Source organism: Lycorma delicatula, chromosome 10 (assembly GCF_047948215.1).
Source record: "Lycorma delicatula isolate Av1 chromosome 10, ASM4794821v1, whole genome shotgun sequence".
Taxonomy (NCBI): domain Eukaryota; kingdom Metazoa; phylum Arthropoda; class Insecta; order Hemiptera; family Fulgoridae; genus Lycorma; species Lycorma delicatula.
The window spans coordinates 3,788,616-3,809,784 of NC_134464.1; the positions used below are offsets into that span (position 1 = coordinate 3,788,616).

The 21,169-nt window shown below is 30.5% G+C and overlaps 2 protein-coding genes across 4 annotated transcripts in view; one reads left to right on the forward strand and one right to left on the reverse strand.

Moving 5' to 3' along the window:
- Window positions 1-1,878: 1,878 nt before the first annotated feature.
- Window positions 1,879-2,454, reverse strand: LOC142331646 (large ribosomal subunit protein uL18m-like). Its single transcript, XM_075377669.1, has one exon. The coding sequence runs from the start codon at window positions 2,452-2,454 to the stop codon at window positions 1,879-1,881; it is 576 nt and encodes a 191-aa protein (XP_075233784.1).
- A 293-nt stretch (window positions 2,455-2,747) lies between these two features.
- Window positions 2,748-21,169, forward strand: part of LOC142331063 (tetratricopeptide repeat protein 27) — a 97,600-nt gene continuing 79,178 nt past the window's right edge. For all 3 annotated transcript variants that reach the window (XR_012757881.1, XM_075376711.1, XM_075376712.1), the window contains exons 1-6: window positions 2,748-2,955; window positions 6,184-6,370; window positions 9,178-9,264; window positions 14,117-14,303; window positions 18,780-19,041; window positions 19,554-19,687. Coding sequence is in view for 2 of the 3 variants with exons in the window: in XM_075376711.1 (XP_075232826.1) it covers window positions 2,907-2,955; window positions 6,184-6,370; window positions 9,178-9,264; window positions 14,117-14,303; window positions 18,780-19,041; window positions 19,554-19,687 (906 nt within the window). In the remaining variant the exon portion in view is untranslated. The remainder of the gene's footprint in view (window positions 2,956-6,183; window positions 6,371-9,177; window positions 9,265-14,116; window positions 14,304-18,779; window positions 19,042-19,553; window positions 19,688-21,169) is intronic.

The window sequence follows — 21,169 nt, forward strand, 5'->3', positions numbered from 1 at the left end:
TCCAATTCTTAAATAAAAGTGGAAGGTTACACAATAGCTAAAATATTAGTTTTTTTAACATCAAGTATTTATACAATTATTAATTCAACAATCTTACCTGAAATATTAGGTTAGAGTAAAAGTCCCTTTATTACTGCTTAAATAAGTCTTATATGTATCTAATACTGTTTTTAAATTATTATGATTTAACAATCAACAAAAACAAAACAGAAGGTTATTAAATTTTACAGCGATGTTTATTATCAAGTAGACTGAAACAAGTGCATAAATAAATAAAAATCTGATGTGAGCACCACATGACTTCCTTGTACACCTATTAAATTACATATACACTTTTTTAAAAAAATGAAAAGTACATAAAATTTTATGTCATTAATAACTTAATTAATTATTTAATTAACTTAATTAATTTCATTAATTATTTACTGTAAAATTTTTTTTACAATCAGAGGTTAATTAACAAATCAATATATTTAAATTAAAAAAAGTTAAAAAAAAAACGAGTTGAAGTCTGATTCAAACCAATCTTCTTTCTCCTTCTAAGATCCAATATTTCATTGATTAAAATTTTATTTGGCTATAACTCTGGAACCAATGAAAATAAGTACTACTTATGATGTATTGTTTAAAAGCTCTCAATGATCGCTTATTGCTGCAATTAAGATCCAAAAAACTAAAACCCTAGTTGGGAATGCCCAACTAGATGCTTCAACAGTCCTAAATCCAATGGTGATGTGGGGCTTTTATTGACCCAAGAGGGAGGTCAGTCTGGCAGCAGACTGCCAGACATCATTTGCTCGCAAGCGCGGGTGGATGGTGGTAATGATGCTCTCATGATATCCCTTGTGTGTGACACCCTTCTGTGGAATAGTCACCTTTTGGTGGCAATGAAGTGGATGGGACTACAGGATCACACTGTCTGATGCATCCCCGCTAAGGGTTCATATCTGTCTGGGAGCTGCGCATGTCTTTTGGTGAATCTGGTTCCTAGACTGCGGATAAGTCACAGTTTTTGGTTTACGGGGTTCAACTACTATATATCTGGGGGACATCGTACTTCGGCCCTTCTGAGCCTGCATGGCTCCGAGGAGTGATACCAACAACTTTGCTCCTTCCGTTTGGTATAACTGAGGTAATTCCATCACTGCACACGCTAAATGGGGTAAAAAAGACAGACCAAAATTTCAACATACTACGGCTAATCATTTTTGAGTTATGTGAGATACATATGTATGTACAGAAATCACACAAACTAGTCAAAAATGTTTTCAAGGATGGTCAAAATGGATGTTGGCATTGAAATCTGAAAACCAAAATTTTTTGCAATCACAATACTTCACTTCATACAAGGAAGTAAAAATCAGTAACAAGATTCTATACAAAAGTATAAGTTTCTGTTGGTTTAGTCCTAAATTATGAATAATTCCAAGATATTGCATTTATTAGAATTAACTGTTGTGAGCATTTTTTCAATTTTTTTTTAATTGCCCACTTCATCACATCGGCGACACAATAAATGTTTAATTTATGAGTTTAAAAAAAAAAAACTTATAATTAGAATGAAATAAACTATTTACTTACAGAATACATTTTTCAATGTTGCCATCATAATAGATTAACGAATGAAGACATTAGCTGTCATATATTTCATTGGATATGCAATTTACTTATAGCTCATAAGATATGAAACAATAATATTTTAACTAGTTTTTATCTGAAATTTGTTCATCTAATCTTATAAATTGAATGACATAAAAATTATTTATATCTATTTAAGATATTTCCTCAATAACAAAAAACTGAGTACAATATAAAACTTAAAAATAAATTGTGAACACTGCATAATAGTTAAACTATTAATGATTAAATTTTACAGTCTTAATTTAAATGAACATTCCAAGGTTTTTCAATAGCTTTTATATTCCATGGAGTTAATGGAGTATAAGTTGATGGTTCACATAAAACAATACCTGCTTCTTCAAAGTGCTTAATAAATGCATCACTCTTCTCAGAGTTCAAATCAATTCCATTTATCATAAAACAAATGCCAGATTCAAGACTTCTTTCAGCTAAAATTTGAGCTAAATTAACATAAGCATTTCTATCATTACTTCTGTTTAGATGTCTACTAATACTCCATTCATTAGTTGAAGCTTGAATAACAGTATTTCCATTGTTGTGGCACACTCTTGCACTTATGTATCGTGGTTTTTTAACTATAATGACTTTATGCCAGAATGCTTTGCCTGGTTTATCTAAATGGAAACCAGTTGGTTTTCGTGCAATTCTTAATGATTCCAAGTTGCGGGGATTTCTATTTCTTACATAAACATTAACACTTATGTTGCTGTTAGAAATAAAACTAATCAGACTTTTTTCTTTAACTGATGATACTTTATTACATTTTTCTAATAAATTATTATAGAAAGACAGTAATGGGAGTGGCCTGTACATTTTAAACATTTTGCCAAGACCGTTCGCAACCAATATTTGTGTAATGTAAACTGTATCAAAGAGAACTTCAAAACACCTACAATGTGAACAATGTATCAGCTGAGACGTAATATTTGAATTCTCAACTTTACTGGTGTATAAAAGTTGGTCTGATTATTAGCAGTGTCGTCTATCAGAATTGTTTCAATCGATCTTTAGAGTGCAGAGAATTACATAAATTGTTTCAAAAAACGATAGCTAGATCGATTAGTGTGTCTTGTGAAGCTATCGATTGTTTCATTGTAGAACAACTATCGAACGTGGTACTGTCATAGTTTTAGTCTACCATGTGAATGTTCGTTTATGTAGTATACATTTAAATACTGATATCAGTTCTAATAACTTAGTTTTTGTTTGTATTGATTTATTTCTGTTTAAGTTTAGCAGTGATCAAATCTTTAAACGTATCAAAAATGATTTTTTGTGAATCTAAATTAATAGAAGGCACATCAAATTCTGATGGTAAGGTTACAATTGTATTTACTTGTTATTTGTTAAGAATTTCCTTTTAATTAGGGTTAACTTACTTTACAGGAGTAAATTTTAGTTCTACAGTATTTGTTATTTATAGTTCAGTATTCTAGGTAACTTTAATTGCTTGTGAACATTTATTGTTGAGCAGTATCCTGGTAATTTAAATATACCGAGAACGAATAAATACTCGTAAATTGCCGAGAGAAATTAATGGTTGTTTACATATAAAGATATCAAACTGTTATGAAGTTTTTTTAACTAGTTTCGAATGTAAGTGTAGTAATTTAAAAGGTAAAAATTTTACTTATTTTGAAACTAATTATACTAAATTAATTTCTGGTTCCCATGTAATTATATTTAATTTAAAAAAATGTATGAATACTTAGTTAAAGATTACTATTTGAATGCTTAAAAATATGCAAATTAAAAGTAAGAATTATTTTATTTTTATTACTAATTGAATATTTTATAAAATCATAAATGTGATTTATTCATGTATATGATTTCTTAATCGTAAATTGTCTGCCTACAACCAGTACTCTTCACTATCACCTGTCGGGAGACGGGCGAATGTTTTATAGTCAAGGTTCCCCACAGATCCTTTAATACTGTCTTGAATGAAATCCTAAAGGATATGGAATATGATATAACTCTGTATCCTGACTCTTGGAGAGCATATAGGACAAATGAACTGGAGAAGCATGGTTACCAGTACTTCACTGTCAATCACAAATATAATTTTGTTGATCATTGAACAGGAGTACACACACAAATGTGGAAAGATGGTGGGATTCTTTGAAATGGAAAAATAAAAAACACAAGGCACGGCTAGTCATCATATAGAGCCTTATTTTGCTGAGTTTATGTGGCACCAAGTACATACATCCAACGATATATTTCAATAAATATTAACAAGTATTTCCCAATTTTGGCTACTGGAAATTTGAATTAATAATTCAATTTCTAGTTTTGTGTTTCTACTTTATTCTTAACATCATAAATTTACAGACCTTCCTTTTTTTTTCCTGTTTAGCCTCCGGTAACTACCGTTTAGATAATTCTTCAGAGGATGAATGAGGATGATATTTATGAGTGTAAATGAAGTGTAGTCTTGTACGTTCTCAGTTCGACCATTCCTGAGATGTTTGGTTAATTGAAACCCAACCACCAAAGAACACCGGTATCCACGATCTAGTATTCAAATCCGTGTAAAAATAACTGGCTTTACTAGGACTTGAACTCTAGAACTCTTGACTTCCAAATCAGCTGATTTGGGAAGACGCGTTTTGGACCACTAGACCAACCCGGTGGGTCAAATTTACATACCTGTTATGTATGAAACCTTCCAAATATAGTAGCGCCATTATAACATAAGTATCCAATTTTTTTAACATAAACAAGGCACAGAAGTAAGAAACAAGAAAAAAATATGAGAATAGACATGGAATAGAGCCAATCTGCATGGCGAAGTTGTAGCATTTTGGCTTTTCATCTGGGGGGACCTTGGTTTGAATCCCAGTCAGGAAAGGAATTTTTCATGCACTAAAAAATTCCATTTCTGTATTCCTATATACAAGCTTCGAAGCTTCAATGATGAATTAATTCAACAAGCAGAAAAAATCTACACGATAAGATGAATTTAACTTTAAACTAATCTTGTACTCAGGGTTAAATATTGTAATACAGATGTAAATGAGAAATAATTTGTATAATAATTTTTATAGTTTTTTATGATGAATGAATTTTATAACTAGTGAAAAATGCTAAGCCTGATGAGGATTTTAATGTAGAACCCTCTGAATGAAAGGCTGAGGTGCTACCGCTTCATCATAGAGCAGGACTGGTAGTTGATGGAGATCAGTTAAGAAAATTTGAATATCCACTAAGGCTTAGTTTTTAAGTCAAGTGAGGTGTATTTATGTACAGCCACTGAATGTGAAAACAGGGTTGGGTTCCTGTTTTCACATAAATATCAAATGTGCGGTTAATCAAAGAGGTCCTATATACTTATTGTGTATCTGACGAACCTCCAGAAAAATGAGAAAATATTAGGAAAGAAAAAATCAAAGGATGTGTAATGTTAAAGAGACAGTCTAAAGGAACTGTGAATCAAATCTTACTACTGAATTTATGGGAATGTGTGAAGATAAACTGAGTACTGTGCAAATAGGGATGGATTTAATAAAGAGTTTAAATCCACCTGTACTTTTTCCTTTTTTATTTATCCTCAATCATGAGGCTCACTGATGAGGTGACAAGAAATTGATTAAATTGGTTTGAAAGTACTTATTATTACATAACCTAAGATTTGAGAGCTGAAAAAGATAATTGTTAAATTTAATTTATTGTGTTAACATATGAATAAAATCTTACATTATACACCACCTCACCTTTTCTATACTTGAAGATACCAATGTTCCCTTTTAATAAACTGAGATTGCTTTTTTCTTCATTAGTTTCTTATTCCAAAGAAAAAGGTGGCATCATAGTACAATGACTTGTTAATATTTATTATACCTTACCAGTGTTATAACAGCTAATAGATATAGTCCTTGCAAACATCATACGTCAGCTTATTGCTGTTACACTGTTACAATTCATCTATTTCATACTAGCATTGTTTGATTAAACTGCAGTTGTCACCTATGCATTTTGCACCAATAAGTTTTTAAAAACCAAGTTTAGAGGTGTACATTAAATAAGGTTTCAAGAAATATATTTATAATTAATGAACTAGAAATTTAATCTCAGAACTATCTTTCAGTTTCCCCTTCACATTAATGGTCATTCATTTTAGTTTATCACTTCATGCAATACATTTTCTTTTCAAAAGATCACAAATTTTTTAAAGAATTAAGACATTAACTATAAAAAACAAGGTATTTATTGTTTAATCTGAAATCTATTTAATCAAATCTACAAGCCTATATTACTTTGTGTATAGGCTTGTAGCTCAGTGTTGAACCTGGTTCTTCATAGCAGAGTAGCTATTTAAGATTGAATTTTGTTGAGTCTTGGTACAGAAAATGTGTTGAGGGGCATGTGCTATAAACAAAAGCAATGATACGTGGAGAACTTATTTATTCTACAAAGGATTATAGTGACCATTGTTTTTTTTACCATGTATGTGTGTAATGCTAAAATATTTAATTATTACAAAGACTGAAGTAAATAAAAAAATATTAATTGTTAACTTGTGTTTTTTTTTTTAAATAGGAAATACAACTGATTACCGATGTGTTAATGATCTTTTATCTGGAAAGTTGAATGAAATACTCAAAGGACCACTAGTATTAGAAATATTTCATCAGAAATCCAGAAGGAAGTTAGAAGATGATACAGTTGAAAAATTATTGCAAGAATGCATGAATGAATACGTTTCTGCAAATATTTCAGCTGAAAAGTCAGTACCTTATTAGAATTTCTTTATGAAAAATGCTTTTGAAGATGTCCATTTAACATTTTTTATCTATTAAATATATTCGTGTGTTTATTTTTTTGGCTGATGATTATCTCTTTTCAGTTCTGCATAATATTTAACTTATACTTTTGTAGAATCTACATTTTCAAATAAAGAGTTTTATCCATGTTTTGCCTTTCTATAGTTTTTAAGAACTAAATTTGTTTCTAATACAGAGTTAACTGTTTCCAGATGCTGTTTGTTTTATTCATCTCATTTAACCTGCTATTATTAACTATGTAAAAAATTTAATAATTTATTTCTAGAATAAATTAAAAGTTATAAAATTGTATGTTTTACAATTGTTATTGGATAATATCAACATCATTATCATCAATCATCGCAAATGTATTAAAATAAGATAACTGTAGGGTTTTTTATTATAATTTGAATTCGCACAGTAGTACATATAAAATAGTTGAAAAAGCCCCAGAAAGATGTATGTATGTAGTTTATTTATTGTAAATATGAATGTTTGTGTAAGTATATCTTGATGCTTACTTTGTAATGTCTTAAAGAAAGTCGTCGATCAATTATTTTTTAAATTTGCAGCTGCTGAAATTTATAAACCGATCATCTATAAAGGATGTTCAAAAAAATTTGAAAAGGTGGACTTATTCTGTGTTAAATTTTCAATTATATATTCATTCATTCGTTGCAGTTTCTGTATCAGACAGATATCTTGAAAATGTTTTTTTTAGATATTCAAACTCTTGCAGTGTTGAACATAACTGTTTGAATACCATTTTTAGCTACAGTTTCCTTTTGATGAATGTATTTTCTTTTTTCCATACTTTTCCCCAACAATCTTAGCACTATTAAACAAAATTAACCTTTATTTGATTCAGAATCTTTCTGCCTTCTACTAGTTTAACGTTAACTTTAACTTTGTTTTTTTTTTTATTAGATAGAAAGTTACTTGCACAGTTCTTATTTCTTCAGTTATTTCTTTATGCTCATCCTTTTTTGTTCTTATCTAATTCTTCAACATCAAGAATGTAATTGCCTCAGATTTACTATCTTATAATGCTTTCTCTTTTATCTAATTTAAATTGTTATCCTCATCAGGTTCATCTTACTCCATAACTTACCTAATATATTCGTTTCTTAGCCAATCATTCTTACTTAATTTTTAAAATAAATTAATAGCATTAATTTTATGTAATAAAAAATATTCAATACAAAAAAATTATACAAGATGGGAAACATTAATTAGCTAGTAATGAGGTAATTTATGTATATTAAATGGTAATTATAACCATTTGTAAATTTTACATAGCTTAGGTATAAAGAATTTTAACAGAAAATTCACTTTTAATGTTCACTGCATCTTAGTAATAGCTAAATGCTGAAATTGAAATCATACCTTAATCAAAACACCAAGTTGTGTCACTTGCTGTTACTGAATTAATGAAGGAAAAATGTATAGTATTTGTAAAAATTATGCAGGTTAATGAATGATTAAGGGTAAACATAAGGCTGACTAATCTAAATCTTTTTTCACAGTTCTGCTACATCTCTTTTTTATTATGTCTTATAATTTGTTTGTTTCAAATTTGACCAACAAATTGAAAAAAATTCTATCCCAGTTCTACACAATTTTACAGATTCTACAGATTTTTGTTAAAACAATTTCATAAAAACAACTAAAACAGTACATGGCAAAAAAGCCCTAAAGTAAAAAAAAAAGATAATAAAAAAACAAGTTTCAACTGATTCACTGCATAAGTGCATATGAAAAATACACCACTACAGAGCGCACATAATTTGAAAGTTTAACTTTAAGTTGAGCGTAACTCAAGAACGACTCAACCAATCTTCATCAAATTTTCACTTGCACAACTTCAGATATATTACTACATATAAGGAAACCTGATTTTAAGTAAATTATATTTTTGTACTCCTCATACCACAAAACATAAAGATAATTAATTTTCACTCCCCACTCATCATGCGAATGAAAGTAATACCATACTTCTTTGAAATAAATAATAAATCTTCTATAAAAAATATTGCTTTTGTAAGCTTAAACATGGTTCCCACAGGCAGGAAATGTCAGGAAATATAAAGTTATGAAAAGTAAGGAAAAATTGCAAAATACAGGGTGATTCAAAGAAATGTAAATTTTTGAAAGTTGAACCCTGTAAAGTGTTAATATTAAAAAAAATTTTTACTCATCTCATTGTTTTTGTTTTTTTTTCTGTACAAGTACTACTCTTGTAGCAATTTTCTTTGATTAATTTAAAAAGGATTATTTTTGAATAAGTTTTTTGAAAAACTTGTTATTTCATCGGTATGAAATTTCTCTGGCCGGTATTTGTAAAATAGTACTGGTGATGAAAAGTATATTTTATTTGGTGAAAAAAACTTTCATTAATTTTATAAAATTGTTTTATTAATTTTTTACATGTATGTGCTAAAATTATCTTTAAAAATTTATTTTGAAAAAATAATATATTTTGGATTCACTTTTATACGTTCTTATTGAATACTACTACATCTACTTTTTGTGTAATTATTTTCTTTTTCTTTTTTAGAAGAATCTGCATTTCTTCTTCAGTCTTTCTCATTACTGCTTTACATTGAAAAATGATATCAATAAAATTTTCCGCAAAGTTTTGCTTTGATTTTTCTGTTATGAAATATTGCGATAAAATATTTTGATTGTGCTTCTACTAACATTTACTTTTAAAATATTTTGTTTTCCATTTGTCTATTAGTATTAATTAGGTTATTGGTTTTTGTTTCAGACAGTTGGAGATATTGTGTTTTGGAATTGCTAATTTATTGCTTTTTATACAAAGTAACTGGACTGGACCACCTGTTTATTCTTTAGAGTAAGTATTGGTTTCTTTCCAACAATTAATTAATGCTTCTAACTCTTCCTTGGGGCCTATACAATGTCCCAAAGTCAAATAATCCCATGTTATTAATAAATTCCATAATAATATTGCCATACTGGCAATAATGGGGATCATTAGTTGAAACAAACATTTTTAATTATAATGCCATATTTATATATCTATTAGTCTTGTGACTTTTAATCCCACAATCTGTGTAAAATGTGTAATATTATCTGAAAATCATCAACTATTAAATCCAATCACACTTAAATTAATTTAAATATTATATTTTCACACATGTAATAAACTATGTATTTGTTATTAATTTACACATACACGCACACGTGCGTGCACACACACGCAAATTAATTTAAATATTGTGCCAGCATGGCAGTATCTAGTGGCAGAATGCAATTTCACAACTTATATAGAACAAATTTCGCGTATTTGGTTGGTAGACTGTTGTAGCTGTGAGGCTTAAAGCACCAGGTACCGAGTCAACCGGGTAACCAACTTCAAATCCTAATTAATTACTTATTAGAATTTAAATACTATTCATTTAGCCCGTCGAGCTGGACTATTGGTTAACTTGTCATCGCAAATCAGCTGATTTCAAAGTCAAGAGTTGTAAGATTCAAATCCTAGTAAAGAAAAACTAAATCATGGATACCGGTATTCTTTGGTGGTTGGGTTTCAATTAACCGCTCTTCATTCATATTCATACATATCATCCTCATTCATCTTATGATGTAATACCTTACGGTGGTTCCGGAGGCTAAACAGAAAAAGAAAAAATATTCATTTGTTTATTCTTTTGCTCACTTGTGATTTCACATGATAGCAGACTGCAACAGCTGATGTACTACCAACCTTTGAAATATTTGAATAATTAATTAAAATAATTAATATTTAAAGTGTAAAAAAATAATTACATCGGAAACCCTGTGGAATTTGAAATTTCCTGGTCCAAGAGGAAGAGAGAAATGGGAATTTCCAAGATGGTGGCTGGATTTCAATCTTCCCGGTCAAGACGGCGGATGTCGCATGGCCAAAATCCTGCAATGGGATTGGTTAATGGTGCACCGTGACTGCTATTTCACTACTACTGCATCGTTAGTAAAAAAAAAAAAAAAAAAAAATACTTTATTCAGGACTATTGACAGCTTGAGCAAATATTTTTGAACTACATTTTGAAAATTTTTCTGTCCTTCATGTGTGTCTACAATTAGTTATTTCACAGCATTCCTTTAAAGATGCTGTTTGGTGCCTTTAGTGATTTTCGCAACAGGCAATTTACAAGAACAAGTGTTGCAGTGAAATTTTAAGCCTGTGTTTAAGCTTAAAAAGCTTCGGTAAAAATTTTACCGAAACAAAATGGTTTAAGAGGCTTATGGGGAAGACTCTGATCCTCACAAATTGCTATGAATGGTTAGGCACTTTAAAAGTGTTAAGAATGAAGAAGAAGATGTTTGTCCAGAAAGGCCGTCGATCTCAATGTACATATTTCATATTGCACAAGTGAATGATTTGGTGAAGTCAAATAGATGTTTAACAGTTCACAAGATAGCAGAAAAGACTGGAATTTTGGTGGGTTCATGTCACAAAATACTAATAAAAGTAGAAATACAACATATCACCAAATTCATTCTGAAACTCTTTAACACAAGAGCAGAAAGACAATCGTGTAGCAATCTGTCAGAATTTTTAGAATCATATAAATGATTCTAAAAATTCATGATAAACTGTCATCAACAGTTTATCATTAAACCTTGTCAATGATAAACTGTTGATGAGATATGAATATTTGGTTATCAAAGTTGCAGTCATCGCATCGGGTTGGAAAATCATCCCAGAGTTTGGAAGAGGTATGTAAGTCATTCAAACACAACCTTGATATCTTTGTTTTGATAGTCTTCGTTGACACCAAAGGCATTGTTCACAATAAGTTTCTACCTCAGGGCAGACAGTCAGCTGCCAATAAATACTCTCTAGGAATCATTAGATGTTTCCTTGAAAGTATGTGAGGAAGAGACCTGAATTTTGATGAGACAACTTGTATTTCCTTCACTATGACAATGCACCATTCACATTGCTGCTAATTTGTGAGTTTGATACAAAAAATTTGTTCAGTGTCATCCCATACCTAGCATATTCACCTGTCCTAGTTCACTGCTGACTTTTTGTATTTCCAAAATTAAAATTGCTGTTAAGAGATCAGAGATGTCAAAGAATACCATAAAAGAAAATTCGCAAAACATCTTGAAAGCTATTACAAAAGTACATTCCAGAGCTGCTTCTTGAAGTGGAGGGGATGTTAGACAAAAATGTGTACAACAGGAAGGATAGTATTTTAAAGGACATAAATTGTATATTGCCATAAAAATTCAATAAATTTTTTGTAAATTTGGTTTTTGAACAAACTTTGTAAATCTTAAAAATATAACAGCTTTTTTTTCTTTTTTATAATTGATGAATAATAATTTACATTATATTAGTTAGTAGCATTAGTAGCTGATGAAATCATTATTTATTTTTCCCTGATTTTGTTCTCAGGAACAGTTTTTTGGTTTTAGCTGTTAGAAATTTAATGAGGTCATATAATTTAGATGTGACACATTTGTGTTGCATAACTGTTCAGAAGTTAAGTGATGTACAATCAGAAGGAAAGATTTATAAATTTTTGTGTAAATTCAGTTAAAGCATATCTTCTTTGACATCTTTGCTTTGACATCTGTGTCTGCTAATATTAAATTCCCTGTTAAATTAAAATCGAGAGAAGAAATCTATGTTAATTAATTATAGTTCCTCATCATCATCATCACCATAATCTGTCTATTACTGAACTTGAATTATTTTTACAGTAGTACATTTTCTAGATGCATTTATAAATCTAAATATAGTTAAATATCAAGTGGATAAAATCGGGTATTTATTGCATACATTTTAATTTGTAATTAAGAATTTGTTGATTTTATTATTGAATAAACTGCTGCATATTATTATACAGAGTATTTTCTGTCATCTATTTATTAAATATTTACAATTCATTCTCCTGCAATTTAAAATTAATGGTCAGATGACCTGTAAGACTCCATTTAAACTATTCTGGTAGGTTAATTTTACCTGTATTACCCCATCTCCCTCCCAAATGGTCTGATTAAAAGTTTATACAGGGTCCGGCATATAAAATTGACGATTTTTGAGGGATAATAATTAAACTTTGTTTCGTACTATTAAAACATTAATATATCAAATTAAAGATCAATTTTTGCTATTTATAGTGAATTACTTACATAGATTTTTTTTTAATTGAATATTATGTCGTCCAAATGTTTTTCATTACTCCTCACACACTCGCTTAACCTCATTCTAAAATTTGACATTGCTCGCTCAATCATAAATTGTGGAACTGCTTCAATTTCTGGTTGAATGGCCTCCTTGAGTTCTGCAATTGACCGTGACCTCCACAGAAAAAAATCACAACAGCCAGATCAGGTCAAGGAATGTCGCCAAAACGGGAAATCAAACGTCCAGGAAAGGTTTGTCGTTGAACATCCATTGCGATTCTCGCCGTATGGGCGGTGGCACCATCCTGTTGAAACCAAATTTCATGTCCTTGAAAGTCATTCAGTTTCGGTCGCAGAAATTCATTCACCACGTTTACATATCGATGAGATGTTACTGTTACTGCGATTTAACTCCTCAAAAAAATACGGGCCAATTACGCCGAACTTTGTAACATCCACACCACATTGCACACCACACTGTAACATACCGATTGTGAAGTGGTTTTTCAAGAATTTGCCGTGGATTATGCGAAGCCCAATAACGGTAATTTTGTTTATTCACCAATCCTGACAGATGAAAATGCGCCTCGTCATTTAAAAGAGTAACGGCATCCTAGTAGACATTTTCGAGGATGACCTCGCAAGCTGCTTTGCGAGACGCACAATCATTTGCATTAAGTTGCTGCACTAACATCATCTTATACGGATGGAATTTCAGGTCAGCATGAAGAATTCGTTGTACACTTCGATCAGAAATGGCTGGCGGAGCAGCATGTCTCACTGCTGAACATTGTGGAGACTGCATAACAGCTAACCTTACAGCGTTAATGTTTTCAGGCGTTCTCACAGTCTGTTTTCGTTCTGTCGGTTTCATTTTTGAAGCAGACGATGTGTTCCTAAAATTCTTCACCCACAACAATATCGTATTCCTACTAGGAACAGACGCGTGTCGATTTAAATTGAAATGTCTGCAAAATAAATGCTGTGTTACAATAACCGAATCATTATTTTTAAAATAGGCTTCAATCACAAACGCTTGTTGTTCACCCGACCATGACATACTGGCTACTGAAATAGCATGAATAGACCTGTCGACGTACAACACTCCCGCCTTCTCATTGACAGTGGTGCCAACATAACAATTACTACAAAATCGTCAGATTTATATGCCGGACCCTGTATGTTATTATTATTTTAGTGGAGATACCGTATTTCTTCAAGTTTAAGACATACCTTTCTTTTCAAACCAAATTAATTACATTAATTTCTTGTTATTTCTTTAGGTAACCTATCTTAGTTTTGTCTTTTTTTATCATTACTTACTACTCATAATAAATTGTATGTACTTATTTTCAAATAAATCTATGATTTTCTTTTATACTGAATTTTTCTTTTATTTATTTATTAATCTTTCTTTTAATAGTATTCTGATACTGGTGAACATCTTAAATTATATGATGTAAATATTTACTCTTGCAAGATCATGTAATTCACTTTTATTTTTGTTACTCGCTTTATCATTTTATGGTATTAAAGATTTTTAAAATTTTTTATTTTAGTTTTGTTATTCCGTGGTTAGCTCAGTGGTATCAGACTGATGAAGATGTTCTATCAAGAGATGAATTCAGTAGTGCAATATTACAGTGTTTGGTATTAGATGGTGAAGGTCTAACATCTACCGCTAAACATTTAGAATTATTGTTATTATCACGTGTTGTCTTTAATTCGGAGCTCTCTCAACTTGCTGTAAGTACACTACACGTACTTTCTATAGTAATGATGTTTTATTTTGTCATATATTATATATTATAATATTGTTATATATTGTATTATACATTATATATATATATATATATATTATATTTTTGTCATATATTATTTTGTTATATATTTATTTTAATTTTTTTAACAGTTCTTATTTTTTTCATTTAATATAACATGTATATGTACATTTATTAAAGGCACACTTGTTATGTGCTTCATTAACATGCAACAGGTAATAATTTGCTTAGCCAAATTATTTTTTTAGGCATTGGTATTAAAGAGATAGAAAAAATAGCGTAGGATGCAGCAATCTGTCCAACATTTTTAAGTAGTTAAACCAGTCCTTGCTGATCTTTGTGTTATCTCTTACTGGGTAGGTGTTTAAATATTGTTTCTTAACACTACTTTAAATGTACTTCACTTACTTGGTATTTACTTTACTTTTATATTACTTTACATTTGTAATTGTGAGGCATGTTTTTTAAGTAATGGCCGTTTTTATATAAAAAGTAAAATAGAAAAACCTTTATTACAACAAAATAAACTTGCATATGTGTGTGTGTATATATATATATAATATATATATATATACTATTTTTCTACGTATTTTTCCATTCACTGCAATATATTTCAGCTCATTATTCTGTTACTGAAGAATTCTCCCGCCTGTGATTTAAACCAATTAATTACTTTGTTTTACAATTCCTCATAATCTTTAAACTTCTGTGATGCAAGCCATTGAAAAAGGTAACAACCACTCAATGCAAGACCCGGACTGTAAGGTGTATGTTTAAAGATTTCCCAATGAAATCGTTGCATTTGTTCAGTGGTTTTGTTTGCCATGTGAGGTTGTTCAGTTTCGTGGAGAAACAAAATACTGTCGGTTAGCTTCCTGTGCCTTTTGTTTTGAATCGAACATCTACGTTTTGTAAGCGTTTCACATTATGTATCAGCATTAAAAGTTCTTCCACGTTTAAGAAATTCAATCAGCAGTATTCCTTTGGCATTCCAAAAAACTGTAGCCATAAGCTTTTTCATTGAACTTTCTCGCTGAAACTTTTTGGGCTTTGGGAATGATGAATGCTGCCTTCACATCGATTGCTGTTTTGTCTCAACATTTGAATAAGATATCCACATTTCATCACTGGTTGCAAGGTGTTTCCATAAGTGATCATCACCTTCATTTTTATAGTGTCTCAAAAACATTTGAGCTGCAGCAAGATATTTTTCTTTACGTGTTTCTGTCAATATTTTTAGTACCCATGTTGAACATATCTTTCTGTTACCCAGTTTTTTTAGTTGAAATGTTATAAATTATTTACTGATTATGAAACAAAAGGAAATTCAATCGATAATTGAGAAACAGTAAGCCTTCTTTCTGTTTTCATGGATTTTTGCAATCACATTTTCAATCAATTCATCTGTGATGATAATTGGCCAACCACTATTTTCTTCATCGTGAACATTTGTTCTTTCACGAAACAAACAATACCATTAGCAAATTTTACCTTCACATAACACTGGGTCTGTAAACATTGACAATTTTTCTGTGCATTTCAGCAGCAGATTTGTTTTTCACCAGTGCATACGGAATTGCTGATTCCACTTCACAACTTGCAGGATTATTTATTGTAGCACTCATTTCAGCTAGGTTGTACACTAGGTTAACACTATAGAGCGTGGCTGTAGCACTATACAGCCAGGTTAATGCTACACTACTGCAAATAACATTAACCTATTGTTGCAAACGTAGTTGAAATAAAGCTTTGTTAAGAATTATTTAATTTGACATAAGTAATGTTTGACATTTTTATTTAAGGTTATGAAAAATCTGCTTTGTACTTATTTATATTGACAGATGAGCCAGTAAAACAGGTAGTTTAAAAGATTTAATAATTTTTTATTTATTTATTTATTTAAAAATGATACATTCTAAATTCTGTTCACTATCCTGAAGATGTTCATCACTTCAATTCACACAGTTTTTACATTTTCCATGACAAAACAAATCATAACTTTATGATGATTTTTTTTTTTTGTTCTTCAATTCATCACTGACCACCTTACTCTTCAGACAGCTCCACAAAAAGAAATGTCAAGCTCTGAGATTTGGCAATCTTATAGGTCAAGGAATTCAGCCAAATAATGTGATAAGAAAACAATCATTTAACTGCGTTTATTATACACCTTCTTGTGTGACCGATTACTGTTGAAACCAGTAAATTTTTCAGCACTTCAGAAATATTGCTTTCATGTAACTGTAAAAGCATTCATATCATTGTCTTCAAAAAAATGTGGATCATTTATACCAGAAGTTGCTATTGTTTTGTAAAGAAGTACTATTCAGTGGTTTTTGATGCATTTCATTAGGATTGTTTGTCATCCAATGAAGGAAGTTTTGTTTATTTGCACTTCCACATATGTGAAAATCTTTTTTTTTTAATCTGTTAGCATATTGCAAATAATGTCTTTGTTGACTTTTGTAAGATTCAAAATTTAACAGAAAAATTCATATGATAAATCAGTCAGTTTCATTTGAATTTTATATGGATGCGTGTATAAATCCTTACGATGAATCTTTCAAACAAAAACGTTTCACTGGGTTTGACAAACCCAGTGAAACTGATAGACAACAGGCAATATTTTCTGGGGTTTCTTAGCACTGCAACTCTTACATTTTATATTTTATATAAATATAGTGCATTTTATATTACATATTTATTCTTACATTTATTTTTATATTTTATATTATATTTTTTCTTACATTTTATATTTTTCTAATAATTGTATTTACATTTTTTCGTTAGCAGAAGATTTCTTATTCTACATAAAAGCCTGTTTCTTCAAAATTCTGTTTTCAGATTTTAATAGCAAAGGCTGATAACATTATATCACCTTAATGAATGTTGAAGTATTGTTGAAATAATCATTGTTCAGTCGTAAAACTATCGCTATTTTTATAGAATGCAGAATGTTTTAATCACAAACACATTATTCACCTACCCATTTCTCCAACATAATTAAATTCTACAGGAAGAAGAACCTATTCTTACTGAATGTTATAAAAAAAATTATGTTTATGATTGCCAGTTTCAATGGTTCATATTTTATAATGAAAATAATTAATCTGTATTATGTTTCAATTTCTTAATTATCATAGAAATCATAGAAAGTGTATGATGCTTTAAGATTCATACATCTCCATCCATGTAATCAGTTAAAAATAACTGTTTAATAACAATTTTAATTTACACAACTGTCATCAGTCATTCAGCAATGACAAGACCTTTCGTAATGTGCATTTTAAATGAACAATATTCAGTTGTTTTTATCTGCCTCCCAGATAAAAAGTAGTAAAATTCTATGAAGCATGTTTAATTTTTACAAAAAGGTTGATGAACAGTTCAAAAAAGATCAAAAAGTGTTACTCACAGCCGATGTGAAGGACGTTCAATTCAGGATGGATCTCCAGCTGTGGAATCTGACAATTGTTGAATTTATTTACAGAGAATGTCGCAGCAGAAAGAATTTCTGAAAATAACGATGTAATCATCGGTGCAATCCACTTGCTTATTCATAACAAGTTACTGTAAAAAATTTGAAAGATGAGTTCCAAAATATGTTACTAATAATCATAAAGAAATCAGACTAAGTTTGTATCAGGAACTCAAAAATTTCTATTTGATTGAAGGAAATAAATTTTTTGAAAGAATGACGTGACTTTGATTAGACCTGGTTGTGTTATTTTGGGCCTGAGTCTGAGTAGGATAACATGAAGTGGAAATATCCCAGTTGTTCAATCAGGAAAAATTCAAACCAAACTATCAGCCATTAAAATAATGTTAACCATCTTCTTGGCTGTGTCTCTAATTACTGTGATGTTTAGAATGAAAGCATACCATTAACAGCCAGTAGTGTAGAAGTAAGGTTGAAAGTAAAATGAAAGCCACAGAGAGATGGAAAAAGATAGTTTACATTAAAAAAAGTTTTTCTTTTCATGATATTGATCGACAACATGTGTACACGATCATCTCTTAAAACCATAGAAAAATTAAACTGGAAATTTGTATGACATTTGCCGTACAGTTTAGATATTGCTTCTGTAGATTCCATTTTGTTTGTGCACTGAAGATATTATATAAAGTTAAGTTTTATGACATAAGCAGTAAAAATAAATTAACAAAAGTGGCTCAAATTTCAAGGCAGTTTTTTCTGCTTACTTTAAGACTGATAAAGAGATAAGAGAAGTCTGTATTTGTGGGGAATTATGTTGAAAAATAGGTGATGTTTAAATTTACTGATTAAGCCGGACTAACAAGTCATCGATCATTTGTCTTTATTTATTGAATGAATCTCATATATTTGTATACTGTTGTTTACATTCGTCATCGGTTTTATTTATTTGTAAAGTACTGTTTAAATCATTTCTTCTCATAAATTACTATTATTTGTTCACAGAGTAGAAAATGGTGGTTGTTAAGATGTCTTCAAGTACATCAACAGATCTTAGATGAACCATCACAGTTGTTATATTCACAGATATTTCAATTGGCTACTGATTTAATAGACTATGAACCGTTGACTACTAATAATGATGTATTGTGTGGTGCATTACACCTTGAATTGGCCCAAGCATACTTGCAGTACAGTCAAGTATCCAAGTCTGAACAAGAAATCAAAACCGCTCTTAAATTGTTAAAAATGGAAATTAATCTTACGGGTGAGTTTTCTTATTTTTTAATTTATTTATTTAAAATTATTAGCTATTACATTTATCCCATTACATAATGAATTTTTTTTTACTTTGGATATAATAATATCTTACTTACTTACTTACTTACTTTGGATATAATAATATCCAAAGTAAGTAAGTAAGTAGAAAGTAAGTAAATATTTTCTAAGGTTCTCAATGACAATTTAGCCTAATATATGAAATTAATAAAATGATTCATGAAACAATTTTCCTTGTCCTTATTGGAATTAAACCAGATTATGAATTTTTGAAAAAATTTGTTTTTTTAGATTTTTATCTGATGTGATGTTTTTTCATAACATATGTAATACAGAGCTATTCCCAAAAACATAACCATTATCAAGAATTACTAGTCCCATGCCAAGCTTACTTGGGAAAGCGAGTCATCTGCCAATATAATATAATCCTGCATTATTTTTTAATACGGTTTCTTTTTAATTTTATGAGTGTAATGTTTTCAAATGAATTAACTTTTTTAGGTGCTCTTGGTAAAAGAACAAGATATCAAGAGAAGGATTTAGCTCAACTTACAATTAATGTTAGTACTGAACGATCTAGTGGAACTTCATCGACTACAGCAGTTGATGTGTGTCGAGTAAAGGATCTTCCTAAGGTAAATTACTTTTTCCATTAATATTTTGTATGTCCATTTCCTTATGTTTTGGTAGTCAAAACTGATTTTTAAAAATATTTATTACATCCAGTTCAAAAATGGTAGTCATTTATGTTTTAAGCCTCATATTGTTTTTCGTGTTCACAGGCATGTATGATTTTACCTAAATTGCTTGGCATTGGGTTGCCCTAGGCTTTTCAAATTAACTGCATTGTGTTCAGTACAATCTGGCTTACAGATAAAAGTCCTGTTTACGTACCTAATAGGATTTTTCTCTTGTACATTTTGTTGCCAGAGGTTGTTGAATGCAAATGGAAAAAATTCAATCTTTATAGGGGAATTTCTCAAAGAAGGTGCTTTTATATATATATATATATATATATTGTACTTTTATACCCAAGTACAGAATTACAAAGTAAATGAAATGACACTTACCTTATTTTTTTATTCCAAAAGCACTTTCGCAGGATCCCACATCATCAGTTATATACGAGGTGCAACAATAAAGTAATGAGACTGATGTGAAAAAAAAATGTTGCTTACCGTTTTAGTCATGTTTAGTGTTGTCTCCTTCAAAGTAGTTCCCCTCTGATTGCACACACTTATTCCAGCTCTTCTGCCATTGATGGTAACATTTCTGGAACGCATCTTCTGTAATATCCTCCAAGACCCTCGTCACAGCTTTTTGGACATCTTATGTTGTTTGAAAATGGTGTCCCTTGACTGCCATTTTGACTCTTGGAAATAGAAAAAAGTCGCACAAAGTGATATCTGGTGAATAAGGTGGCTGTGGTAGTACTGAAATTTGTTTTGAGCTTAAAAATTGCGGTGCTGACAGAGCAGTATGGGATGGCGCATTATCGTGATGCAGAATCCAATTATCAGCAATGTTGGCACGGACACGAAGAACTCGTTTACGAAGTCTTTCTAAAATTTCTTTGTAGAAATATCGGTTAACTGTTTGTCCAGGAGGCACCCACTCTTTATGAACAATTCCCTTGGAATCGAAGAAGCACACAAGCATGCATTTCACTTTTGACTTTGACATGCAAGCTTTTTTTGGTCTGGGTGATCCCTTTGAGCACCATTGCGAACTTTGGCGTTTTCTCTCTGGATCGTTTTGAAAAACCAACCTTCATCACCAGTGATAACGTGGCTCAACAAATCTGGATTGATTTCCGTTTGCTCTAACAGATCGGCTGTCACATTTTTACGTCTTTCTCGCTGTTGTTGTGTGAGATTTTTGGGGACCATTTTTGCACAAATCTTTCTCATACCAAGATCTTCAGTTAATATTAGACGAACCGTTTCTCGATCGATGTTGAGTTCTTCTGCAATTATTTTCACCGATAATCTTCGATCAGATCGTACGATTTCACGCACCCTGGTCAAGTTGACATCTGTTCGTGAGGTTGATGGTCGTCCACTGCGGTCTTCATCTTCAACATTCGTTCTGCCTTCACTAAAAATTGTATGCCACCG

Coding starts and splice junctions, on each gene's coding strand:
- LOC142331646 (XM_075377669.1), bottom strand. CDS start 2,454: ATGTACAGGCCACTCCCATTACTGTCTTTCTATAATAATTTATTAGAA.